Raw genomic sequence first — 27890 nt, forward strand, 5'->3', positions numbered from 1 at the left:
CAAGATTTTGATTAAGTTGGCATTTCATTGTTATTTTCATCAAATCCCACAGGAAAGGGGTTGGGGGAGAAGAGACCCAGACAGGCTTGGTTTCTTACTTAATGATGTTTATTATGAGAGCTCTGCCAGTCCTCACTGTAGTGCGTTTATCTCCAGCCTTCGCCACACCTCCGTGGAGGGCAGAGTGTCTAGGGCAGGAGAATGGAGTTCGGGAAAACTGGGTTGTTTATATACTCCAGCAGGGAAGGAAACACGTTTTTTATTCTATTGCTTCAAACACGTGTGCTGCACAGGTGGTGGGAATGGAAGGTGCACACGGAGGCCAGGAAGGCAGGGCGTGTGGGCTGGGGCCAGTTTCAGCTGCTGCTCCAGAGGAAACTCAGCCTGGTGCTCAGAACTGGTGCAAATAGGGCCCAGGGCGGCCCTGCTTCTTAGCAGGGGCATGGCCAGTGGGATGTGGATCTTGTGATGTGCTGTTTGGCCTCCCAAACCTGAGCAGGGTCCCCCATCTCTGTGAACAACGTTGATGGCTCTTACTCTTGTCCCTTCAGACCCTCCATGGAGGGTGGGCCTGTAAGGAGCCTCGTCTACACCACCAGCAAGTCAGGCTACAACACAGGCCCCAAACAGCACGATGCTATGGTTTAAAAAGGATCTCAGCGTATCAAGGACAGGCCACCAGAGCAGTGTCAGTATCGGGCACTGTCACCTACCCTCAAAACTGTTGGACTCTGGGGTCATGGTGAGTGTCTAGGCCCCCAGCGAGGACAGGACAGGGTACGCTCCCTGTGCGTCTTCAGCCTGCAGTGCTGGGGACTCCGCCCGTGGGCTCTGGGGCCCTACGGGAGGCGGGGTCTCCCCTGAACAAGGGCTCCCCCAAGTTTGGCGGTGAGTTTTGTCAGGAGCTCCTGCACTCCAGCAGCATTCTCGGCTCTCCCCAAGCCCCCTACAAGCACACCCAACGTTATCATTGTCAGTTTCTGATCTGATCGTTTCCTGTGTGCAGCAGGGATCCCCCTACCATCCATGTCCCAGCGCAATCCTCCAACCCTTGCAAAACAAAGCTGAAGAACAATGGTCAGGCCAAAGTGGGTGGATGACATGGGCTGGAAAGAGAAAGGCGCCCAAAGCACGAAGCACTCTGCTCAGCAAGCCTAAACCAACCTGCCCTGGGGGGGCTGGAGGATGAACCTGGAGCAGGAGCCTCTGCAGACATCTGCCAAGAGGCAGATACCCAGGGCAGCCCACCCTGAAAGCTACTGTCATACTCTGCCCTGAGAGCGATGCTCTTCTAAGCTTCTGGGCATGGAGTGTACAGTCCAAGGAGGTTCTATTTACACCACATGTGACAGTCAGTTATCAATGTATTCCTAGAAATCAGGAATTCCTCTTGCTTCTCATTTTACCTTGTTCAAAATTCCTGGTATCAGGAGAATGGGAGAGAAAGCCTGGGTGGAGCAGTGAGGGGAGAGATAAAGGAAGAAAATAAATAGAAAGAGAAGGAGACTGAAAAATCAAGAGCTGATGGAGGACACTGGTGAGGGGATGCAGGGTCAGCAACTACAAAGTGACCAGCGTTACCTAGAGGGCGGACCCATCCGGCCTCTGCAGTCAGAGGGGCTCTGGGGCTTCTCTGCTCAAGGGACTCCAGGCAGCCAAGCTGAAGGCTCCTGTGAAGTCCTATGCACATCCTAACAGAAAACTGAATAAACAACCCCCAGGAGGGTTACAGACACTTGACAGTTTCCATATTTGGGTGACTGGAATGCAAACGCAGGATGGTGCCTTTCCCATCTCTTCCTGTCCAAGCAGGTATCCAATTCTCTGAAATTGCCTGCAACATAATGGTATAAAAGGTGTAACTAATTTCTTTTTCTATCAAAAATCTGGCAACATCAGAACACAAGTCTGAATAATTCAGAAATGTTCCAGGGCTCAAGGTAGCCAGTGTCCAAACAGGGAGACTCCCAGCGGTGGCAGCAGTCCCGATTCCCAAGGCCGGGGCTCTCCCCTCTGGGGTAGCCGAGCTGTCCGCTGCTCAGTCCTCGGCCTGCTGGGCTCAGGTGTCAGCCGGGTTGACCTCTTTGGAGCAGAAGTAATGCACGACCACCCCATTGGGGTATCTTGCAAATGCACTGCAGGGAAGGAAAATGACCTGGGAGTGAGGGCTGCCTCTAAGAGAATACAAGTTCTTACTGGAAAAGGCACCTTACCAGGAGCCACCCCAGAAGCTACCTACTCTAACCATAAAGAGCAGTGTGGCCACCATCTCGGTCACATATCCAAACAGAGGATGAGGTCCACGCCGTTCAATTGCATGGGGATTTTTTTTTTAATTTATTAAATTAAAAAATAATTTACTGAAATATAGTTAATTTATAATGTACCCATCTCTGCTGTATAGCAAAGTGACTAAGCTATGCACATATACACCTTCTTCTTTTATATTCTTTTCCATTATGGTTTATGCCAGGAAACTGGATATAGCTCACTGTGCCATACGCGAGGACCTTGTTTATCCATCCTGAATATAATAGTTTGCATTTACCAACCCTAAACTCCAGTCCATCTCACTCCCCCCCACCGCCCTCTGGTGGCCACAAGCCTGATCTCTGTGTCTGTGGGTCTATTTCTCTCTTGTAGGTAAGTTCATTTGTGTCAGATTTTCGATTCCACGTTTAAGTGGCACTTGGCTTTCTCTTTCTGACTTCCTCCACTTGGCATGACACTCTAGTAGCAGGGGATATTTCCTACTGCCATCAGTGTGTAATACACAGCCAGACAGGGCAACGCACCAGCCTGGCTCAGCAGCAGTTTACTGAGCGCCAACTGCCCTTCAGAACAAATTTTGGGCTAACTCTAACAATGGGCAGTGGGTCTTTCTGAAGGGAAGCATTCTTCCAGCCATAGAAGTAAAAGGACAAATCACTCTTCCTTGGAGGAAGGGGCACTAACTAGAGTATATGCCTTAAAACAGAATGATGCTGCTTTAGGATTTTACTCAGATCATGAGGCAGCAGGTTGAAAGACCTTTTTCTTCTTTCAGAGGTGTATCCTTAAAAGATAAGAACCTCCTGGCCACACACAGCTCTCACACACCCCGTGGTACATGTCACTGTTAAGCAGCCAGAGGGAAAGGGCTTTATGAGCAAGAAGTCAAGAGCCCCATGCTACACATTTCAGGCCTTTAAATTCTCAAAGCACCCCACCCCACAGATACACCAGAAAACATGGCCTGCCCTCTGGAGGCTCAAGTACTAAAAGCGGCCCAGATAGCCCTCAGCTGCTCTCCCCTCTGGGGTTAAGGGGCTGAAATCTACCCTGAGCAAGCTATGGGTGAGGCTCACCTGTTCCCAATCTTCTTCTTACACACCATGCACACCTTCTCCTCTGTGATGATGCACTTCACCTGCTGGTGCAGGATGCGCTCTTCCTGGACCTGGGAGCAGAGAGATTGGGGGGGAGGTCCCACTGTCTGGCAGGCAGGACAGGAGGAGGGGCCGGCACTGCCTCACCTCCCAGCCCACAGGGGCTCCCTAACTGAAACACCCATAGCTACGTGCCCAGCTGGTTACCGATCAGTTTGAGCCACAGAGTTAAAAAGCACCAAGCTCTGCCTCTGTCTCAGGGGACATGGTAATGGCCTCACACTGAAAAGTACAAGCCTTCACTCGCATCTGGAAGGCTCATACCCTCAGGAACTCTGCATGGAGAAGGTTCTTGAGCACTTGGTTGAACCGTTTCTTCTGTGCATTCTCTTCTAAGACCTTTTCCAGAAAGATGCGTATGTCGTTAATCTGAGTGTTCGCGGGCAGCAGGTTGATGGCCTGGGGACGGGAAGAGAGACGGGAACAGGGAGAGGTGGGACAGGAGTGAGACAGAAAACGCCTGACGTCGCGGAGCCCTCAAACCCCCGTCCCTCCTGCCAGCCCCTCCTGTGGTTCCACGCTCCCCACATGCGCCCTCCATCTCTGCGAGGAGAGCTGCTGACCTTGGTGGTGTCCAGCTTGCTGTGGTGCAGCTCTAGGACCTGCAGGGCGGCCTGGAGGTTGGCTTGTGGCTCCAGCAGTTCCAGCTTGATCGGCCCCAGGCAGTGCACGCTGGGGGGCGACAGGTACATCCGGAGCAGGGACAGATACACCTGTCTCATACACAACAAGCCATGCACGCATCAGGCCGGCAGCAACCCTCCCCAAACCCTCAGCGTGACCACACCTAAAGGCAAGAGGGCTGGTCTGGAGGAACTTTAAAACGCAGCATTTTTCACCTTTTAATAAATTTTGTAAAGTCCGTTGACTGAAGATGTCAAAAATTAAAGATTGTGTGGGACCTCCTGGGTGGTCCAGCGGCTAAGACGCCAAACTCCCAATGCAGAGGGCCCAAGTCTGATCCCTGGTCAGGGAACTAGGTCACACATGCTGCAACTAAGAGTTCATAAGCCACAACAAAAGATCCTGCATGCTGCAGTGAAGATCAAAGATCCCAAGTGCAACAACTAAGACCCGGTGCAGTCAAATAAAGAGAAATAAAATATTTTAAAAGTTAAAGATCGTGTTCTTTCTGAGAGAAAAAAAAAATCAAATGCCTTGTATTGTTTAGCATTATACTGCTAACAAAATGACTCCAAGAGACCCCTCATTTCCTTTGGCTTTGAAGGCTGAGACCTTGCCATGTATAAGCCGATGCAGATGAGCCCGAGATGAGATGCTGCATCTCCTACTGGACCCACACTAGTGTTTCTCAACATTCTGGGCTGTGCTGTACATCGATAAGCAGCAACTCTGGCCTCTACCTCCTAGATTCGGGTAGCAAACCCCACCCCCCCAACCACTGCCAAACAATGGCCATCAAAAATCTCTCTACACATTGACAGATCCACACGGAATTTATGCAGAGCACACATGGGCACACTGTAAGAACCATCAGATGTTCCTTCTCAACAGGCTGGCCAGGAAATTTATTGTACAAGTTGAGACTGTTTTAAGAATAAAGTGGCAGGGGCACTACAAATAATCACACGGATGACAACAGACCAAGCCAGAACCACCCCGAGCAAACCAAGACTGCGGTCACCTTGCCGCTCTCTCAGCACGTGTGCGCAAAATCCATCAGGGCCCTAACCCATGCCCTGTCTTATGTCAGCAATTCCTGCCAGTGCACCTGTGGCCCAAACCAGAGGGCGCTGGCTATGCTAAGAGGGGCAGTGCAATGCCCGTGTGCGCCCTGGGGCCGACTACTTACATCTTTGTTGCCATCTTTGTTTTGGTCATAATGCTTGTGGCAGTACCTGTAAGGGAGAGAGTGATCAGACAAGCTCACATGTAGAGGGCATGGATGCTGCCTGAGTGAGCAGCCTAATGACAGCACAATCGGGGGCCAGCACACGAGGTGACCTCGCTTCAGCTGCAAGTGTAGGGGCGGCTTTCTCAGCCTCTCATCTCTCTGCAGCGCCTCTTTTACACCCCTGGGAGGTGGGACGGCAGGGTCAACGTACTCTTCAGCCATCCTCGTGTCTTTCAGGACGTGGACGTAAATGAAGAGAGCTTGTTCATGTTTCCCCATGCGTCCCAGCAGGAGGGCACGTTCTTCCAAGAGGCCTGTGGGGGGAAAAGAGTGGAAGAAACCATCATCATGACCAGGCAAGCCCAAGGCCAGGGGCTAAGCTATTAGAGGAATGACAGGGATTCTTTTCAAGGAGGAAATTACTAAAATTTTTAAAAGTGAGGAGGAATAGGACTATTTTAGGTGGTACTTTATCTCATCTTTTCCTGTGATCATTTATAAATGGGAGAACAATACTTGATGATCAGCTAAATGCATAATAAGCACCTACAATGTGCCAGGCGCTTCAGCTAAGGGAAGCAGACACCTGGTCTCTGCTCTCATGGAGCTTATACATCAGGCAGATGTGTCTTTTTCAGACAAATTATTCCAGATTACAGAAATTGCTAAACAAGGAACTTGGCCAAGAACACGTACTGAAGCAACGAATAGGTTTCAACCTGGCTAACAATTAGCATGTGGTTCACACCCAAAAGAGACTTCTCATAATCATGGTTCAAAAGTGAGTCTTCAGAGGGGACAGAATAGGAGCACAGGCCTGAAACACATGGTTTTTCCCAGGCCCAACTTTTGGGAGGGTTGGGGAACTGGTATAAGGGAAGGATCCATTTTGCATTATCTTTTGCTAAAGTGGCTAAAGATACCCACCATCAAAAGGAAAATCACAGATGAGCCGGCCTGGGTCATAGTAGCTGGAAATTTCCAGGAACATAAGGAGCTTCCGTCGGTATTCTCCCAGTTCTCCTTCCTCCTCACCAGCAGGGACTGGAGCTTTGCCTTTAAAAGAAACCATGCTCAACATGAAAGGATGCTGTTGGGCAGCAATGTGTGGTGTCATCAAGAAAAAACGAAGAGGATGGGGTTCAATGATGTCACCACCATGATTAGAAAGAGCCTCCGTGATGCTTTCCAGTTGGCCTTCTCTTAGTTTATGGTCTCTGTATGGCCCCAAAACATCAGCTTGAGAAAAAAAACCCCACCAAGCTGCTTAGAGAAGCATTCTGATAGACAATCTGTTCCTTATCAGCACAGCTGTCACTCTGCATACAGATCTACTCCCCCTCCTCCATAGGTGATGCCCAGGGAGGCTCAGAGATGCCCAGATCCAGACACCAGCCCCCAAGTCTCACCTGTGGGGTCACTTAGCTGCCTTGGTGCCTCTGAGGCTCTTCCTGCCCACCTGGGCCTGCAGAGAAAGTCTGCTTCTCTACCCCACCCATGGCCCCCTCGGGTCCCAGCTCACCTCTAAGGCCTGGGGCCACCCCGCATGCTGAAAACTGGTACCTGCAGGGAAGGACAGGAGATACTCCTTCATCAGACCTTGCACCTTCTCGCAGTACAACTGGATCAGGCAGTTGTGGAACCGAGAGCCAGTCTCCTCCCAAACGTGGATGACATGTTCCTGGGGCGAGAATGGTCTGCCTGGTGCCCTCCATGCTGTGGCATGGCGCGGCCCAGCCCATTCGCCCAGGCACCCTCACATCTTTAAGGCCCAAAAGGTCCCATCCAGACTGTCCCCTAATTAAGATTACCATGGGACAGTTCTACAACCCAGCAATATCACGAATTAGCATCTCAATTTCCAATCTAAGCTCCTTTATTAATTCTGTCTCATAATCATCCAAATCAGCCCATGTAATTAAGGTTAAATATTTACATTTTGGTACTTAGGACTGATTTGGTCATCCTGTGGTCACAGTCAAGTCTGGCTGTACAAATGTGGCTCTGGTATGTTTTTCTCCAACATGTTCTCTCCTCTTTTATCTCTCTGTACGTCACCTAGGTTTAGAAGGTAGCATCAAAAAGTGCCATCTCCAGCTTGGTCTACTGGGCTGTCTTCAGAGGAGACTAAAAGAACCCTCTTCTTTACAGTCCTTCCAATCCCCAAGGGACACAAACCCTAATCTGAACTGGCTAATCACTGTCTCTTATAGTCATAGATCCTGGGTTTGATCGAAACTTATTAGTTCAGATCAAAAAATATCTTACCAGATATGGAATAGCCAGACCCTTAAAATTCTCCACTAAGAAGCCCAGCACTCGGTCTCGTGGCAGAGACTCCACCTCTGGGAGGTCCTCAGTAAATATCTGTTGGAATAAAACCTGAGTTCCAGCAGCAGAACCACCTGATGGCAATCCTTCCAAACATACATGCACACAAGCGTAGGGTCACATGGACAGACAACGAGGCGGGAAGAGCACCTGTGGCCAGTCGGTGTGGGGCAGACTAGGTCTCCTGGCGTCCGCACCAGGCTCTTTCTACTGCACTCCACTGCTGTCCCATGTGTTCCAGTCTTGGAAACACCAGAGAAGTGCACAAACCCTTCCTAGCCCTCCACCCACAACTGTCTAAAATAAAGTCAGAACCAACCGTGGTACCCAATAAATCCAAGGGGCTCCGTGATCTACCTTCAGACCATCCTCTGGAAAGTCTCTCAGCACCCACACCGAGTAGGAAAAAATTAAATGCAGATTTTCTGTGCCTAGAGGGAAAAGGAAGACTTGTCAGCAGGTGAAGTCCACCCACTCTGCCCACAGGACCAGGAAGACAGGTACCCAGGTTGCCCAGGATTTATCATCCAGTGAAGTTAGCTCTGTCCAGTCACTCAGAGATGCTTGGACCTACCAGACTGGCTACACACCAAGGGGCTGTTGTGGTTCCACCACTGGGGGTACTTTCACCCCGGGAGGAACCCAGCTGGGTGAACACAAGGAAGGGAGGGGACTGACCAGCCAGAATCGGGAAGGGAGAGAGGTCAGGTTCACTTGAACACAATCCCCTCCCCTTGCCCCTTCCACGAGCTGGACTCACCCAGATGTTGCAGGTACTGCACTGTCCGCTCATGGCCTTTCAGAGGGGAATTTGCTTTTTTGGACTGGTCCACCAGCACCTGCAGAGCTGGCCATGAAGCCCAAGAATAAGGTCATGAGCTCCTTCCAGAAGGTATATCTCCTTGGAGAGTCATCACACTGTACACAGTTTTCAGCGGGAAAGAGGTCTTTGCAGCAGGCCCCTTTGTCTTGTCACTAATGTTAAACCAGGCACCTATACGCTTACTTATCTCCAGCCCTTGCCCACCTTTCAAATCTTGTGATCACAAAGTACTTTGCCTAACTTGTTTCTTTCAAAGAAGTAGAAATGAAGACTAAGTAAAAACAGATGACCAGATCTCCTCCCTAGCTTCCCCTTCAGTAACCCTGTGAACAAGATGGTAGCTAAAGAAAAATCACAAGAAGTCGACAAGCCCACACACAGTAGGGGATAGGGGGGACTCTGACTCCCTAACCCAACGAGTAACCGATTACATCCCTTTTTCCTTTTAAAAGCTTTCATGGCTGAGCTTTGAAAATCTTCACATGTGGTTTTTGGGGCACTCCACCATCTCCCCAGATTGCCAGCATTCTCATTAAAAGCAACTTTCCTTTGTAACATTTGCCTCTCTCTCGTGTATTGATTTTTCAAGCGGTGAGCAGCCAGACGTGATTCCACAACAAACACCTCAGTAGGCTTCCCCCAGACAAAATACAAGAGACCCTCTAATCACAGATGACCCCTGCCCCGGTCACCTTTCTCGTGGAGCCCCTTCTTCTCGTACAGGATGATCAGCTCACTGTACTTGTGAGCCTTCTTCAGCACGTGCTCGCTCTCTTCGATGTGGCAGTGATTGTTCTCCAGACGCAGCAAGGGGGCCACCAGGGCCACGTTCGTCTGCAGGAGAGGCAGGACTTCAGCAGGAACTACTTCCTGGGGAGGCCCTTCCTCCCTCAGCCCAGGCCTGCTTCAGGCTGAAACACCAGGCATGCTACACAAGCAAGAGAGAGCACACAACCTTTCCAGGACTACAGGTAGGAGCTTTCATAGCCTTTATGCTCTTTCACACAACATTCTGTAAGAGTGTGGGGGTGGGGGAGGGGGAAGAGGGGAAAGAAAGGGGGAAGAGGGGAAAGAAAGGGGAAATTTTCTTTGGGGCACTGTCCCTATTCACCTTGTAGCACCAACCCCAGTCTTGGCAGAGAAGACCAGCCCACTCTAAGACTCTGGGTCAACATCTCGTCTTAAGCCCTCAATTCTAAGAAGCTCAGGTCAAGAGTAGGTGGTTCCTAAGAGCAAATACTTCACTCTTACTAGTGGCAGGGACCCCGGGCTAGGGAAGAGAGAGGATGGCAGGGAGCCGAGTGCTGGGAAAACTCACATGAAGGTAGCACTTGAGCAGGGTGGTGTCAATGATCTGCAGCAGCTTTTTCTTGGATTTGATGGTAGGAGTCCCTTCCATGAGAGGGGAGGTGCTAGACTGGTGATCAGAGTCATTCAGCTTCTTTACCAATTGGCTGCGTTTCTGCCAAGGGCAAAACGCAGGGTCAAGGCCAGGCTTAAAACTTCCTTTATCATCTGAGCTATCAGGCACTTCAAAATACCTTCAAATCAGCTCACACCTATCCACCCTGATCCCACATTGGCATTTATCAGGGATCAAAAAGAAGATGCCTACCAAATCACCAGATACAGTAACAATGATCTACTATTTACTACACACCAGGCGCTGTGTCATGCAGTTTATAGATTTACCCTATTTTAAATCTAAAACAAATACAGGTATTATTAGCCCCATTTTATAAGCGAAGAACCCAAGGCACAGATGTTAGCTACCTCATTAGTAACAGAGGCTGACTTCAAATTAGGGTCGGATTCCAAAGGGCTTGTTTTTATTTTTTTTTAATCAACTTTATTGAGGTATGAGTTATATACAATAAAATGTACCCCTGAAAAGTATACTATCAGATGCACTTTGACAGATATATACATGCATGTAGCCACCACCCCAATCAAGGAACAAAACATTTCTACTACCCTTTAAAGTTCCCTTGTGCTCCTCCCAAAGAATCTCACCCACTCCCTATATAACTGATCTGATTTCTATCACTAATGATTACTCTTTCTCTATTTTAGAACTTCAAATGGGCTTTCCAGGTGGCTCAGTGGTAGAGAATCCACCTGCCAATGCAGGAGACACAGGTTTGATCCCTGAGTTGGGAAGATCCCTTGGAGGAGGGCTCACTCCAGTATTCTTGCCTGGAAAATCCCATGAGCAGAGGAATCTGGTGAGCTACAGTCCATGGGATGGCAAAGAGTCAGACTGACTTAGCGACTGAGAATGCATGCTTTCTAGAACTGCATATAATGGAATCATTCAATTTGTACTATTTTGTGTCTGGAATGCCCATGGTCTTATTTATTCTACCATGTCTCTGGCACAAGGCTGATGTCAATTACCTCCACACATTCCAAACTCAGTGGAGAAGGTTGGGGAAGACTGTGCTTGGGGTCCTAAAGCTAAGATATTGGAAATAGAGGGTCTTCTGTGATGCTACATGCTTGGGACACTTTCTGCCCCAGGAACCTTTTTCACTTGGCTCATGGACTGTGCAGTGTGCAGACAGAGGCAAGCTGGTGTGCTCTTTGCAGGCTGCCAGCCAACCATGGAGCCCAATGTCGAGCAAGTGCCAAGATGACAGATGCCTGAGTGGACCTGTGGGACACCCACTGACCCAGAAGCAGGTAGTGGGTAGCTGGCTTACAATTTTCCTAGCAATACTTATGCCCCTCCAGGACACCCCTTACAAGTCTGCAGAACACTTATGGGAAAAAATTTTAATAAGTTCTCTGACTCTGAGTCAGAAAGGATGACATGGTTAGATAGCATCACCAACTCAGTGGACATGAATTTGAGCAAACTCCAGGAGATAGTGAAGGACAGGGAAGCCTGGCATGCTGCAGTCCACACGGTTGCAAAGAGTAGGACATGACTTAGAGACTGAATAACAACTGACTCTGAATGGGTGCATAGGAAAGAAATAACAGCCTTAAGCACGGAAATTTAGGGTTCAGAGACTTCAATGGAGATATTAGTTTTAGTGCTGATCTGAAAATTTCACTTATCTGCCTGTAACAGTAAAGTGAAAATAATTTAAGTCTAAGTACTCCCTCTAAAAAAACATGTTATAGAAGAATACTTAATGACAGGGAAGGACTTTCCTAATATATGGCTAAATGCTTTAAAAGTAAGCTATACAACAGTATATATCTTGATATCCATTTGCAATTTAAAAAATCGGATAAATAAATAAACAAAAATTATTCACAAGTACATATTAAACTCTAGAAGGACAACACTAAAATGTTAATTACTTTTCTCTGGGTGGTAGAGCAATAAGTGATTTTTTATTTTTATTTTATACTTTTCTGTGTTTCCCAAGTTTTCTGCATAGAGCAGGTGTTTTTTTCCCTAAAGTATAACTGTTCCCCCAAAGTTTCTTTAAAACGCTTATTCTTTTCAATCAATTAAACTTTTCTCTTTTTAGTTCCTATAAGAGCTTAGTGTGAATCTACCAAGAATTGAGTATGCTTCCTGGTACTAGGATTTGGCAAAAAAGAGCTCTATTCTATTGTTATAACCCAACAGCCAATACAGGAGACCTAAGAGACACGGGTTCAATCCCTGGGCTGGAAAGATCTGTGGAGGAAGAAATGGCAACCCAGTCCAGTATTCTTGCCTGGAGAATTCCATGGACAGAGGAGCCTGGCAGGCTACAGTCCTTGGGGCTGCAAAGACTGAAGTGACTTAGCAAAATGTGCATTCTACAGTTAAGCAAGGAGGTGAAACAGAAAAAATGCACCCCCCTCAGACTTCTACAGTGTTCACTTCTGGAACATCTGTGGCGTTAAAGAAGCCTCCCCCTTCCCTGCCATAGAGAAGCAGGTACTGAAACTCCCAGGTGAACTCTTCCATATGCTTTGGGATCACACCTACCTGTGTCAGGTAGTCAATTAGAGCTAAGTGAGCCTTCTCCAGCTCAGCCCCAGACAGCACAGGCAGTGGGTTAGGATACTGCAGCTGCTTCCTGTAGTCTGTGGGCAGCAGGTCTGGGTACAGGCCCATCACATGGGTAGGATCTACATGGAAGGTGAACATGATTCCCCAGATAGAAGCACAGCAATTTAGAGAGAAACTAAAACAAGACTATCACTACAGCAAAGTAAGTTCCAGATTGACTTTTTTTTTAAATGACTCTTAAGTTTACAAAAACTCAAGCTATACACATATATTTTGAACACTAAACATTATAATGATTGCACGACGCTATTCTAAGACATATATAGAATTAAAAATGAAAATTCATTAACTCACTAAAAGTAAAGAAGTAAAAGGAAAACCTGATAAGACAGTGAAGCTGAAAAGATCACTAGACTTAAAAAATAAGAAGAGTGTGTGTGTGTGTGTGTGTGTGTGTGTGTAAAGGAATATTAGTAAAACAAAAACACCAGGCAATAGGCTATGGAATACACTGGTAGCATATATGGCAGAAGATAATAGGTTGATTATATAAAATTAATTCACACAGATTGGTTTAAAAAAACATAGGATTTCATTTGATTAATGGGCAACAGACATGATGACAAGAGAATAATATAAATAAAGGGGAAAATCTAATCCTGGCCAATCAGATTCCTTTGATCTTGAGAAACAGATTTAAGGATGACAAGCAGTATGGCACACACCAACATATACTCAATCTGACACGCTTCTTTTACGTAATGTTGATACTCCTCCACCATGAGGTTCCCTTGTGTGTTCCCTTGCCCTAACTTGGAAAGCCCTTGTACATCAACGGAACATGGGGAGAAGTGATCACCCTAAAAGGCACTAAGACTTCTGGCTAGGTCTCTTGGATCACCAACTCCAGGAAAAGCCAGTCACTCTGCATAAGGACATTCAAGCAGCCCTAGAGAAGCCTGTGTGCTGCAACTAGAAGAAGCCTGCACACCACAACAAAGACCCAGCGTAGCCAAAAAAAACTAACCTACTGTTGTATCCTACTAAGCTCAGGTCAGTGACTTTTGTCTAGAACTGCAGTCAATAATCTGATTACTAGATGACAAAATACACGTCTGTTGTCTCCAGTGACTTTCTGTTACCTTCCTCTAATGGCAAGGGCAAAGCATCCTGGAAAACTGGAAGTCTGTGTATGTGAATGAAACCAGAGCCATAAGATCAGGGCTGTAAATATATAGTCACGTGGCCACCCACAGGATCCTGTTAAGTACAAAGACCAATCTAGATGAGGTTAACTTTCCGCATTCTCAGAAGTCTGATATCATTTCTCCCCATTCTTTCCAGTTTCCCCTCCCTGAGTGTAGTTCCTCATCCCGAGGCCATACCCGCTTGTTACCTGTGCCAAGTTTAGCAAAGACCTGCATGGACTCATCAAAACGCTTCTGGCAGAAGAGGTTGAAGGCATACAAGTTCTTGATGTGATGGATCTGTTGCTGCTTTTCACTGTCGGAATCATCTTTCATTTCCTAAAAAGAGAGTAGAATAGGGAGGCGCTCACTCACTCAACCAACATTTTTTTAGTATCTACCAGGTATCAGACGATATGCTGGAACATGTATATGCCAGAGGATACAAAGCAGTCACGTGGCTCTGACCCACAGATTGCCCTTACAGTCTAATCATAAGTAACTATGCAATGAAAACACATTAGGACTTCTACAAAATACCTGACCAGTACTCCTGAAAACTGTCAGGATCATGAAAAACAAGGGAAAACTAAGAAACTTCCACAGGTCAGAGGACACTAAGAATGTGTGACACCTAAATCCCTGTGATTTCTGGATTTGAACCTGGAACAGAAAAGGGGACAATTAATGGGAAAACTTAGTGAAATCTGAATGAAGTTTAGGGTTTAGAGAAGAAAAATTGAAACAAAGCAGAGTGAGTGACGATAGAACCACGTGGGCGGGGTGTTCAGGTCAGCCCAGTGTGAACAGTGGGTTCAGGAAGGTTCCCAGGAGGAATGTAAGCTGAGACACAAAGGACGAGCTGGAGCTGGCCAGGTGAGGGTGGCAGGTGACAGATGGGGAGGGGAGGGCATCTGAGGCCAAGAGGACAGCACATGTGCAAGACCCTAAAATGACAGAGAGCATGGAGTGCTCACAGGACAGAAGATGTTGACCATAGCTGGCATGATGTTCACAGTCCTGTTCACAGTATAAGCCAAATATCTCTGTTTCTTCCTTTAACCTTCCCCCTCTTCTATCCTTCTTAGCCTCTTCTATCCTTCTTAGCCAATCTTTACCACATTTAACTTCTTCCTTCAAAATGTCTCTCCACGTTTTCCCTTCCTTTCTTTTCCTCTTCTGTTGCTGTCACCCTAATCCAGGCCATCATCGGCACGTGGCTGTGCTTGGGCTAAGCTCTTCTGTTTGGTGCTTTAAAGGCTCTCAAAGCCTGGCACAGTCTCCTTACCTAGGTTATTCCCATGCCAGTCAGAATGGGCTCCAAGTGTCCTGGAAATACTCGTTTCCACACTTGTTTTCACTTCTAACTTCCCCAGGCTCTGCAACTCTCCCTGTTTCAAGCTCCTGGTCTGACCTATCTTTAAAGAGTCCAACCTTAGGATTCTTTTTCTGGCCTAATAGCAAAGTTCAGTATGTAACTGCCCTCTGAAAGTTTCGTGTATGTCCTCTGATTAATTTAAATGAAAGACAGGTTCCTCAAGAGCCAAGATGACATCACGCAACCTTCTTTTGTCATAGAGCAGAACACCTAGTAAGTACAGGCCTAGAGAAGAGAAGGGAAAAAAGGAAACCCACTTTCTTCTTCTCTGTTTCATCCGAAGATGAAACAGACAACCAGCAGCAGAAAGAACACTGAGAAGACATTCCTGTTAAGAAAAACGGATGCTAAAAAAGCCATGTGCTACATAATACCCTTTTCATAAAGCTCAAAAACTAGACACATACTCAAGCACACAAATATTTGTAAAATACTATCAAAAAAAATTTAAGGGCATGATAAACACAAAGGTTCACCTAAGAAGACTTTCTTCTCTCTCCTTGCTATTCTCTGGATCTCTGCATTCTGTTGGGTATACCTTTCCCTTTCTCCTTTGCCTTTGCTTCTCTTCTTTTCTCAGCTACTCGTAAGGCTTCCTGAGACAACCACTTTGCCTTCCTGCATTTCTTTTTCTTGGGAATGGTTTTGGTTACCACCTCCTGTACAATGTTATGAATCCCCATCCATAGTTCTTCAGGCACTCTTATCTACCAGAATTAGTCCCTTAACTCTAGTCATCACCTCCACTGTATAATCATAAGGAATTTGATTTAGGTCATACCTAAATGGCCTAGTGGTTTTCCCTACTTTCTTCAATTTGAGCCTGAATTTTGCAATAAGGAGCTGATGATCTGAGCCACAGTCAGCCCCAGGTCTTGTTTTTGCTGACTGTATGGAGCTTCTCCATCTTTGGCTGCAAAGAATATAATCAATCTGATTTTGGTATGGACCATCTGGTGATGTCCATGTGTAGAGCTGTTGCTTGTGTTGTTGAAAGAGGATGTTTCATATGACCATTTTGCATTCTCTTGGCAAAACTCTGTTAGCCTTTGCCCTGCTTCACTTTATACTCCAAGGCCAAACTGGTCTGTTACTCCAGGTATCTCTTGACTTCCTACCTTTGCATTCCAGTCCCCTATGATGAAAAGGACATCTTTTTTGATATTAATTCTAGGAGGTCTTATAGGTCTTCACAGAACCGTTCAATTTCATCTTCTTTGGCATTAGTGGTTGGGGCACAGACTTGGATTACTGTGATGTTGAATGGTTTGCTTTGGAAACGAACCGAGATCATTCTGTCATTTTTGGGACTGCAATCAAGTACTGTATTTCAGATTCTTTTGTTGACTATGAGGGCTACTCCATTCCTTCTAAGGGATTCTTGCCCACAGTAGTAGATACAGTGGTCATCTGAATTAAATTCACCCATTCCCACTGTTGGACACAACTGAGCGACTAACATTCCTGTCCATTTTAGTTCACTGATTCCTCAAATGTTGATGTTCACTATTGCCATTTCCTGTTTGACCACATCTAATTTACTTTGATTTATGGACCTAACATTCCAGGTTCCTATGCAATACTGTTCTTTACAGGACTGGACTTAACTTTCACCAAGAGATATAACCACAACTGGGCATCATTTCCGATTTGGCTCAGCCTCTTCATTCTTTCTGGAGCAATTTCTCTGCTCTTCCTCAGTAGTATATTGGACATCTACTGACCTGGGGGGTTCATCTTTCAGTGTCATATCTTTTTGCCTTTTCATACTGTTCATGGGGTTTTCAAGGCAAGAATACTGAAGCAGTTTGCTATTCCCTTCTCCATTAGTCATGTATGGGTGTGAGACCCATACATGAAGGACCATAAAGAAGGTTGAGCACCCAAGAATTGATGCTTTCGAACTATGGTGCTGGAGAAGATTCTTGAAGTTTCCTTGGACAGCAAGGAGATCAGTCAATCCTAAAGGAAACCAACCCTGAATATTCATTGGAAAGACTGGTGTTGAAGCTGAAGCTCCAATACTCTGGCCACCTGATGCGAAGAGCCAACTCATTGGAAAAGACCCTGATGCTGGAAAAGACTGAGGGCAGGAGGAGAAGGGGACGACAGGATGAGATGGTTGGATGGCATCACTGACTCAATGGACATGAATCTGAGCCAACTCGGGGAGATGGTGAAGGACAGGGAAGCCTGGCGTGCTGCAATTCATGAGGTCTCAAAGAGTCGGACATGACTTAGCGAAAGAACAACAAAAAAACACAAAAGTTAGGATAATGGCTGTGTCTGGAGCATAGCCAGAGGGATGGGATGGGGAGGGATGTACCGGTTACAGAAGTTATTTTGGGCGGGGGGGTTAGGTGGTGGGTTTATGGGTATTCATTATTTTAAAAATGAAAAATAATTTAGGGCAATAAATGAGTGGGGAAAAAAACAGTAAGATGCTAAAATTAAATGGCGCAAGAAAGAAACAATCTATGGGATAGTAAATGTGTCTAATTAAGACTGGATTTTTGTTTTCAGTCTAGAACTTATACACCCCAAAATGAAAGTTCCTCTTCAAAAGTATCCACCACATATGATTATAATCATTGTATTCCAAAATTTATGATCACTGTTTCCCTTTCAAAAATAATTTATAAGATACTCTAAAAACTGAGTTTTCCTACTATTATCTTCATAACAATTGCTTCTCTTAGTAAATTAGCACTGTCTGGTATTAATGCCTAAGTGAGGCTCAAGATGACTTTCAGTTGTTTCAATAAATTCAAATCCACTCTTTCGAGATGACAATAATCACCACTAGGGATGTTTTAAAGAATAAGGCAAGACTTGAAAGTCAATCTTCAAGAAGCATGTTGGCAATAAGAGCACCACTGAAACAAGAGCACGGTCACTACTCAGCCAAGAGCGTGAGTAGCATCCCATGTGAACATTCAAGCGGAGTGACAGCCTGAGGACTGGGGCCCTGCCGCAGGCAGCAACCTGAGGTGGGTTCAGAGTCCCTAAGGAAGGCCTGCTTATCCAAGCCCAGGAGCCTACTTGTGAAAGGGACTCTGGGAGGCTTTGGAGCTGTTGCATTCAACCAAACTGTAACCTCGACAGTTACGATTGTTATTTTGCTGTCTGTCTTTAATTTTTCAAGGCCATACCACATCTATTCAATTATTTCACTGTCCTATTAATTCTATGAAATACTATTAGTATAATTGGCATTCATTCTACATTTGATAGAGACAGTGAGATTACTTAGAGTTACATAACATAGATACTTTTATGGCAGGGTCTGATCCTGAATCCAAGCCCTCTGACTTTCAGTTCTGTGCTTATTCCACCAGTCCAAGCAAAACATGAACATCTAAACCAAAATCACCTGCCTTGAAGAGTGATGAGGAAGGCAAACTCACACCCAAATCTCAGAAACAAGACTTACTGCGAGCTGCAGAGCCAATTCAAACTGCTTGTCCTGGAGAAGCTGTTGGATTTGGGTCGCCATGGGGACTGGAATGAGTCTCCAGACAAAGTGATTACTGGCCACATAGATAATGTTTGATCTGGAGACAGGGGTAAGAGGATTAGCAAGAGAGGGCCAGTTTTATGATGACCCAGATGACTTTAAAATTTTGGAACAAGATGGCAGCTACAGTAAAGAAAGGAATTCCTTACCCGCCCGAAGTAATGAAACGGGGTCTTTGCAGTTCAATGCTCTGGACCAGAAGCCTCGGCTCAAATGTCCGGATTTCCACATATCGAGGCAACACTGCAATGATGTAGGGAGGCTGGTGCTCTGCGCGAGAGAGAACATGTTGAGTTGAGGTTCTCTCTAAGGCTTTAGATTATAGATGTTTCAGCTTCTCATTTCTAAGCTGCACTTGGATCTCCAAGTGGTCCACTAGTCAAATACCAAGCCAGGATCCTGTACTGTGATATACAAAAAAAAAAAAAACTGCTTGTCTCAGTGACGCTAAGAGAAATCTCCTGCACAAAAAGGATGCATCTTAGCTTTGCTCAGAGTGACCGGACTCCATTTCTACCGTTTCCCTGAGAGGACTGGGTGAAAGTCAGCGGCTCCTTTCTCATCAGTCACGAAGCCAGGCCAAACCAAGGCCAGTGGCAGCTCCCCTAACGAGTCAGTTGGAGAACAAGGTGACATAACTTCTTTTCATCCTCTTAGGAAAGGCAAGAGGAGGGCAACTTCTTTTAATTTTTTCCTGAAAATTATTCTAAAGAGAAAAATCCACATTTCTGGTCTATGCTATCTCTGCTTGAGATCATCACATTGAAAAGATGCAAAACTCCACGTGATGCTCAATGGATCACAGAGAAGGCAGCTGGATGGCATTCTCAGTATAACCATTTTCTTACAGGAGGTAATGAGTGTGTCAAATTCATAGGAACAGAAAGTAGTATGGTGCCAGGGCAGGGGGAGAGGAAATGGGTTGATGTTTAATAGGTATAGTTTTAGTTTCACAAGAGGAAAGGCTTTGAAATCTGCACGACAATGTAAAGTAAAGTAAAGTGAAGTCGCTCAGTCGTGTCCAACTCTTTGTGACCCCATGGACTGTAGCCTACCAGGCTTCTCTGTCCATTTTCCAGGCAAGAGTACTGGAGTGGGTTGCCATTTCCTTCTCCAGGGGATCTTCCTGACCCAGGGCTTGAACCCAGGTCTTCCACATTGCAAGCAGATGCTTTACCCTCTGAGTCATCAGGGAAGCTCAGCACGACAATATAAATATACATAATTCTACTGAACTGTGCACTTAAAAATGGTTATAGTGACAGATTTTATGCTATGTGCTTTTTCTAGCTACAATTAATTTTAAATTAGTAAAAAAAAAAAATGAACCTCTAGTTGGGCTCCAAAATCACTGCAGATGGTGACTGCAGCCATGAAATTAAAAGATGCTTAGTCCTTGGAAGGAAAGTTATGACCAACCTAGATAGCATATTCAAAAGCAGAGACATTACTTTGCCAACAAAGGTTCGTTTAGTCAAGGCTATGGTTTTTTCTGTGGTCATATAGATGTGAGAGTTGGACTGTGAAGAAGGCTGAGCGCTGAAGAATTGATACTTTTGAACTGTGGTGTTGGAGAAGACTCTTGAGAATCCCTTGGACTGCAAGGAGATCCAACCAGTCCATTCTGAAGGAGATCAGCCCTGGGATTTCTTTAGAAGGAATGATGCTAAAGCTGAAACTCCAGTACTTTGGCCACCTCATGCGAAGAGTTGACTCATTGGAAAAGACTCTGATGCTGGGAGGGATTGGGGGCAGGAGAAGAAGGGGATGACAGAGGATGAGATGGCTGGATGGCATCACTGACTCGATGGACATGAGTCTGAGTGAACTCTGGGAGTTGGTGATGGATAGGGAGGCCTGGCGTGCTTCGATTCATGGGGTCACAAAGAGTCGGTCACGACTGAGCAACTGAACTGAACTAGATGGCATAATTATTATATAAAAATTTAACTTCAAAGAATATATCTATAAGAATAGCTTCTTGGTGTGATTAACTTGCTATAAATTTACTTTCTTGTCATTTACTTTCAGATAAAAGGCCTTTCACATTATACATGCTATTCATACTCTAAATAAATAGTACAATAAAAGTTCAAAACCAGAAAGGAACTCAGAAATGAGGACACTGAGGCCTTAGTAATTCCTTCATCAGTTGAAATGCTAGTTATTATGTTGATATCTTTCATCTCACCAAAAAACAGAATTAAATAACATATTTTCCTTTTTTAATGCTGGCCTCATCTTAAAAAGCTATTACAATTTTCAGCAATTATCCTTCAAATAAAAAATAAATAAAAAATTTTAAAAAGCTATTATAATTTTTTTTCATGTTAATTTATGTAACTATGTAAAACTTCTGTCCTTGTAAAATCTGGTCTACTTTAATGGGGTCTAATTTAACAAAAGAAGCAATCTATTATAGAAACCCTTTTGGTTGTCACATTATGTCATTCATTCAGAGATGGTTTGAATCTGAGTCGTCAAACAGGGCAGACTGGTTGGCATCCAGAAGGCACATGATGAAGGGCGGACAACAACAGTGACTCTTCTGACAGCAACCACTTACTAAGAGGCTAGGATGTTTCAGGCACTGCTCATAGGGAACCAAGACATGAGCACAGAGCTCACAGAGCTCCCACAGGAACAGAGGAGACAGACAACTCATTGCATCCAGTGGGACATGCAGCTCGCATGACAGAGAAACCCGAAGGGATGGTAGGAGCGCCCAGGGGGAAGTGACTAATTCCGCCTGCGGGTCGGAGAGGACCTCTGAGAGGAAGTGTCACTGAGCAGGGGACTTGTCATAAGAGCAGGATGCTGCTGGGCAAAGAAAGGAAGAGGCAACAACCAGACGAAAGCACAGGAATGGGGAGTCTTTTCCAAATGACTGGAGCAATTAGGAAGGAAATCCAAAAAGCAGGGGATGTATGTCTACATATGCGATTTGAGTTGGGAAAGAATCTGCCTGCAATGCAGGAGACCTGGGTTCGATTCCAGGGTTGGGAAGATCCTCTGGAGAAGGAAACGGCAACCCACTCCAGTACTCTTGCTTCTTGCCTGGAGAATCTCATGAACAGAGGAACCTGGCAGGCTACAGTCCAGGGGGTTACAAGAGTCAGACACGACAGCGACTAAACCACCACCATGGCTGATTCCCTTTACTGTACAACAGAAACTAACACAACACTGTACAGCAACTACATGCCAATAAAAATTAAAATTAATTAATAAGATAGTACAATAAAAAAGAATGACTGGAGCCAAGGTACAGCAGTGAAGAGGAGAGCAGAAATACAATCCAAGTTAAAATGGACTCCATTCAGGATGAACGGAGAAATATGTACATCAACATATATATACTATCAGGTATAAGATGGATGATAGCCGGTGAGAAGCTGCTGTGAAGCACAGGGAACCCAGTCTGGCACTCTGTGATGACCTGGAGGGAAGGGATGGGGGGAAGAGAGGGAGGGAATATATGTATAATTAAGGCTGATTTGCCTTGTTATGGCACAAATCAATACAAAAATTAAAAAGAAACAAAAAAATATGTACTCTATTCAGAAAGCTAAGTCTTCTTCCTGTTGAAGGGTATTCTCTCACCCTACCTAGGAAGAATGTGTCCTCCCTGCTCATGTTAAGCCCCTAAACTTGTGAATATACATAACCTTTTTGTTGTTCAGTCACAGTCGTGTCTGACTCTTTGTGATTCCATGAACTACAGCGTGCCAGGCTTTCTTGTCTGTCGCCTATCCCAGAGTTTGCTCTAACTTATGTCCATTGCGTCAGTGACACTCTCCAACCATCTCATCCTCTGTCTTCCCCTTCTCTTCTCGCCCTTGATCTTTACTAGCATCAGGGTCTTTTCAAATGAGTTGGCTCCTTGCATCAGGTGGCCAAAGTGTTGAAGCTTCAGCATCAGTCCTTTCAGTGAGTCCCATAAAATACTGACCTTTTGCTTTATCTTCCTTCTGGTCTGTTCATCTCTAGTCAGCACCAGAATAACCGCTGACGCTTTTATGAATTCTACCATTTAGAAAACTACTGGCCTCTTGGACCTGCGCGTGGACCCCTAACAACTGGCCCCCTCCTCATCCCTCCATAATCTACCCCACCTGTTCCATCAGGTCAGTTTCTGGATGCCTGCTCACAAACCAGCATGTCTTCTGCATTTATGCTCATTTTTTCCTGCTTAAAATGAAAGAAATTTTCCTTCAAGCTAGATCTTAAACTCCCTGCCTAGTCTAGTCCAATTTTAACAAAAATTCTTACTGACTAATTGAACAGTGAACTTCCCCTTTCTCAACTACCAAACCTCAACTCATCCGATTTCATACCCGAAGCAGCGTCTCATTTTGTCTCTTTTCCCAAGATGTAATCCTGGCCTCACGAGCGAGGGCCCTTAAAGACAGCAGGCTGGTATGCCCCTCCACAGCAGTAACTAAAATATTTAATATTCACTCTCCCAACTAAAAATGAATTGCTGCGAGCGCGGTCATGGGCTTCTAGGCAGTATCACTGCATAGTGCTGGGAGCCTGAGGCAGGCACAGGAGCAGAAACACCTGATGTGTGGGGCAGACATAATTTGAATACAATCTGTAGCCTCTAAGCTACAAAAACAAAAGCAGCAATAACCACCACATCAAAAACCTTTTAATGCTGTTATACATACCATAGGACTAAATAATTTCCAATAGTTTACAAGCTTAGTCTATTTGGCAGCAGACAAAATAAAACCATTAAAAAAGAAGGCAGGGTTCCCTGGGGGCTCAGTGGTAAAGAATCTGCTTGCCAATGCAAGAGACACGGGTTCAATCCCTGGTCCAGGAAGATCCGACATGCTGTGAAGCAAATACACCTGTATGTTACAGCTACTGACCCTGTGCTCTAGAGCCTGGGAACCACAACTACTGAAGCCTCTGGACCTAGAGACCCTGCTCTGCAACAAGAGAAGCCATGGAAATGAGAAGTCCACGCACAACTAGAGAATAGCTCCTGCTTGCTGCAACTAGAGAAAGAAAAAAAAGCCTGCATAGCAGAGAAGCCCCAGCATGACCAAAAATAAAAAATAAATAAAAAATTTTTTTAATGAATGTAAAAGAAAAGGAAGTAAAAGATAAAAATAGCAGTGGACAATCACTTCCTAAAATGTGCAATTCTGTCTACATTTTCCCCCCTTTAGTCAGAAGTTGGCAAAACCCAGCTTCCTACAAAAGCCACAACAGTCTCCTTTTTTTGTGGGGGGGCCACACCGTGTAGCATGTGGGGCCTTAGCTCTCCGACTGGAGATCAAACCTGTGTCCCCTGCAGCAGAAGCATGGAAGTCCCCAGAATATCCCATTTTTAATAACCCAGAAACCCTTTTCTACTTACAAGAAGGGGAACTGAGAGCAAGTGACGCTGGAAACCAGTCTGCTAAAACTCTGAGTGGAGCCCCAATCTGCGAAAGTGGCATGGCCCCAGCCCAAAGTGGGAAACAGCAGCCATGCAGGTCTTACCCATGGCCACTGGGATGTCTGTCCAGTTCAGGGCACACTTCTGCGTGCAGATCCCCTCCTCATTGAGCACCACAGTGAGATCATCCTGACCCACAGCTACTTTTCCATCTGCCAGAGGTGCAACTAAGGGTTCCAGCTGTTTTCCTGTTGGGAAGAGCTCTTTGTTGGCCCCCTTTCCATCCACCTACAGGAAGACACAAGTGAGTCACCCAGCATTCTCCAGCCAGAGGTATGAACAAGGAGGGACGGCCTAGAAAAATCAAGTTAAAACCCCAAACCTACAGAGGCCAATAATAGTCCTTATTTGGCATAAAGAAATATTATAGTCTGTTATGACAATTTTTGAACCAGTTCTTTTTTTCTCTAACATGGAGACAAGCATCTAGCTCGGCAGCTAACAGTGTCAAGTGCTAAAGTAACTGGAACTCTCATACGATGCTGGTGAGAACACAAAATGGTATAGTAGCTTCGGCTGTTGGCTTCTTATAAAATTAAATATACACTTACCGTGGGACCCGACAATCCCATTCCTAGGCATTTGCTCAGGAGAATTGAAAAACCCATGTTTACATAAAAATCTGTGTGCAAATGTTTATAGTGGCTTTGTTTATAATGGCTAAAAATTGTAAACAACTTTGTCCTTCCATGCAATGGAAGTCATAAGAATATACTGACCCACACACAACACAGATGGATGTCAACCGCATTATGCTAAGTGAAAGAAGCCAGGCTCAAAAGGCTACATACTGTATGATACTATTTATAAGACATTCTGGAAAAGGCAAACTATAAGAGAAGAATAGATCAGTGGTGACTAGAGGTGGGGGTGTGGGAGGAAGGCTGATGTCAGAGGGAGAGCATGAGGAAATTTCTTGAGGTGATGGAACTGTTCTGAATATTTTTTTTGGCTTCAAGGTATGCAGGATCTTAGTCACTCCCTCGATCAGGGATTGAACCTGAACCCCCTGCAGTGGAAGCGTGAAGCCCTAACCACTGGGCCACCAGGGAAGTCCCCAGTTCTGAACCTTGATTGTGGTGGTAGTTACACAACACTAGGCATCTGCCAAAACTCAGAACCACATATCCAAAAGAATGTTACTGTATGTAAATAAAGGAAGTAGTTTTGAATAAACTGGTCCTAAAGCAAGATTCCTCACCCTCAAAACACTCCACTCTCAAGAAGGAGACAGCACACCTAAGGCAGTCAGAGGAATGAGAGCCCTCCTCCAACTTCGGCTCCGGTCCCCCAGCCCGCACAGACTCCTCTCCGGAGCCTGTCTGCCCAGGTGCTATATACTGAGTTACAAAGCACTAACTCACCTGGTGGTGGCGGTTTAGTCACTAAGTGATATCTGACTCTTGCAACCCCGTGGACTATAGCCTGACAGGCTCCTCTGTCCATGGGATTTCCCAGGCAAGAATACTGGAGTAGGTGGTCATTCCCTTCTCCAGGGGATCTTCCCAACCAAGGGATAGAATCCACATATCCTGTATTGCAGGCAGATTCTTTACCATCTGAGCCACCAGAGAAGCCCAGTAACTACCTAGGAGCTTGCAGTTCTGATGCTGATAAAATGAGGCCAGCCCAAGAACATAAATATGGAATGAATACATTCACTAGATAAACAATGAAGAGCGAACACAGCCGAAGTAGGGAAGTAGGAGGTGGGGAGAATCTAGGATTGATTGCCAAGTCTAGATTACGAGAGGGGTATGAAGATAAGGAATTTATATTATTCTATAAAATGAACAGTATACCAACCTGGTCTACATACATATGCACACTGGAGGGAAAAAAACCAGTGTTGTGGATATTTACCACATAGGTTAAGAGAAAAAGCAGGTTACAAAACAATGTGTATAAAATGATATTTTTTGTAAACATGGAAGATGCCCATTACTAAAAGGTTAACAGTGAGTGGGAGAATTATAGATGACTTACACTTCCTTTACTGTCCTTATCTATTTTCTTATTTTCTATAATAAAAACAAAAGGCTTCCGAAATTTAAAAAAAAAAAAAATGAAAACAATTTTTACAACAAATATACTATAAGATTTGGGAAGGCAAGAAACTCAAAGTCTCAAAAATACTTAAGTTACTATTAAAATCAGGGCGTTTCCTGGTGGTCTAGTTGTTAGGATTCAGTGCTTTCTCTGCTGTGGTTTGGGTTCAATCACTGGTTGGGGAACTGAGATCCTGCAAACCAGGCAATGCAGCCAAAATTTTTAAAAAACTAAAATTAGTATATAATTCCTAACACGGAAGCCTCAAGACAGCAGCCCATGCTAATGCTACTGGACAGAGCCAAGCAGTCCTAATTATCTAGATACAGCATGTGGATAATTCACTATGTAGAGAACTGAGAGTTGATGCTGTCTGGCTTAAGATACATAGACATCTTATTTGCAAAAGACATTTAGAGCATGGAAAAGAATCAAACATACAAACATAAACCCTGTTACAGCAAAACTCTACCTAACACAGTCTCTCTACCTGCAGTTCAGAAGCATATAATCATCTCCCCCAGGTAAATTCACAGTCAACTTCCCCAAAGTAAACTGACGATATTTGCAAAATGGTAAGGTTTACCCTTATTAGGTAGTAGTCTCTCTTGAAGCCCACACAGATAGAATTTTCGCACCATGCCATGGACTTGGGCACATCCGGTACACTAAAGTCCCCCTGGAGAAGAAGAGCAAGTGTTCAACTGGAAAGATGTTAAAGGGGAAAAAAAAACAGGTGACCTTCCTGTTATTCTACTCCCATTCTGCAAAATCACCCTCACCCTCCTCTGAATACAATTCTGTTAGCACAAGACCAGGAAAGCACCCATAATAAAATATGATGAAATGGACAAGGTGCATTTAAGAAGGCTGGTGCACTGGGATGACCCAGAGGATGGTATGGGGAGGGAGGTGGGAGGGGGGTTCAGGATGGGGAACACGTGTACACCTGTGGCAGATTCATGTTGATGTATGGCAAAACCCATACAATATTGTAATTAGCCTCTAATTAAAATAAAAAAAGGTGAAAACCCATTTTGATATAAATCAATCTGTAGAGATGTAGGGCTGTGCTTCCCTTGCCTCTGAAGACCAGGAGACTGACAAATGTGCACGAGTAACTCTTAGGTATTCAGAGCGGAGCATTCATCTGGGGAGAACACTGGGTTCCTGGGCTTCAAAGGAACTGAACAGCCAATCTTTCAAGCTGTGGGTCAACTTAGCAGCAGCTCCAACCCAACCCACAGACCAGGTAACCGTGGACTTTACCTGCAACTCATGAAATTCCCTGTCTTTCCAGAAATAGAGCTGCAGCTTCTTTTTCACGGCAACACACATCCGCAACACCTCGTCCCCAGTCTCTGCGTGCTGGGAAGAGATACCCAGAGCAAATGAGGATGCGTACACTGATGACTCCAGAACGCGGGGGCGACTGATTCAGAGATTTTCTACCTTGAAATGGCTACTCATCTGAACATTCCTGTCATATAAACTCACGCTGCCAGAGAAGCTGAGCACAGCGCACACCATTCTCTCAAGATGGACTCACACCCAGCGTGCTGAGGAGCGTGTCCTCCCCATGGGCTGCTAGTGAGAGACACCGGCCCCAGCAAACCTCACAGACAGAAGTGGTTTAGAGAAGAAAATCTACACAACTGCTTCCTCCTTTTTTCCTTAAATGTTTCTTGCTCATGGCTGTCAATACCCGCAGGGGCAGGGATCAGCCTGTGGCAGTGACGGCAGGCCCGTTTTCAATCCTTTAAAGGAGCTGGGGTGGGGGGGATAGAAAATGCCTACATAAAGCAAACCGTGCAGTGTCAGTGTAGACCATAAGTGTTAATAAGTGATCAAAGCTGAGTTAGAGGGGTGAGGCAGATTGTGAAGAAGCTAAGAATGATGAGCTGGCAAA

The 27890-nt window shown here is 45.3% G+C and overlaps 1 protein-coding gene across 2 annotated transcripts in view; it reads right to left on the reverse strand.

The window, feature by feature from the left end:
• Nucleotides 1-86: 86 nt before the first annotated feature.
• The window catches only part of VPS39 (VPS39, HOPS complex subunit), a 47022-nt gene continuing 19218 nt past the window's right edge, over nt 87-27890 (reverse strand). Inside the window, exons 6-25 of one of the 2 annotated variants that reach the window (XM_027553623.1) lie at nt 27251-27349; nt 26568-26660; nt 23977-24160; nt 18627-18747; nt 18394-18514; nt 13792-13921; nt 12372-12514; nt 9756-9899; nt 9130-9271; nt 8375-8461; nt 7972-8045; nt 7552-7650; nt 6847-6964; nt 6211-6339; nt 5495-5597; nt 5242-5287; nt 3992-4141; nt 3693-3827; nt 3348-3439; nt 87-2135 (exon numbers count right to left, since the gene is read on the reverse strand). In XM_027553623.1, coding sequence (XP_027409424.1) covers nt 2060-2135; nt 3348-3439; nt 3693-3827; nt 3992-4141; nt 5242-5287; nt 5495-5597; nt 6211-6339; nt 6847-6964; nt 7552-7650; nt 7972-8045; nt 8375-8461; nt 9130-9271; nt 9756-9899; nt 12372-12514; nt 13792-13921; nt 18394-18514; nt 18627-18747; nt 23977-24160; nt 26568-26660; nt 27251-27349 — 2286 coding nt within the window. In that variant the 3' untranslated portion in view covers nt 87-2059. Of the gene's footprint in view, nt 2136-2203; nt 3116-3347; nt 3440-3692; nt 3828-3991; nt 4142-5241; nt 5288-5494; nt 5598-6210; nt 6340-6846; nt 6965-7551; nt 7651-7971; nt 8046-8374; nt 8462-9129; nt 9272-9755; nt 9900-12371; nt 12515-13791; nt 13922-18393; nt 18515-18626; nt 18748-23976; nt 24161-26567; nt 26661-27250; nt 27350-27890 lie in introns of those variants that run through there. The other variant, XM_027553624.1, reaches the window with a different exon arrangement.

The sequence above is a fragment of the Bos indicus x Bos taurus genome, chromosome 10, assembly GCF_003369695.1.
Source record: "Bos indicus x Bos taurus breed Angus x Brahman F1 hybrid chromosome 10, Bos_hybrid_MaternalHap_v2.0, whole genome shotgun sequence".
In the NCBI taxonomy this organism is placed as follows: domain Eukaryota; kingdom Metazoa; phylum Chordata; class Mammalia; order Artiodactyla; family Bovidae; genus Bos; species Bos indicus x Bos taurus.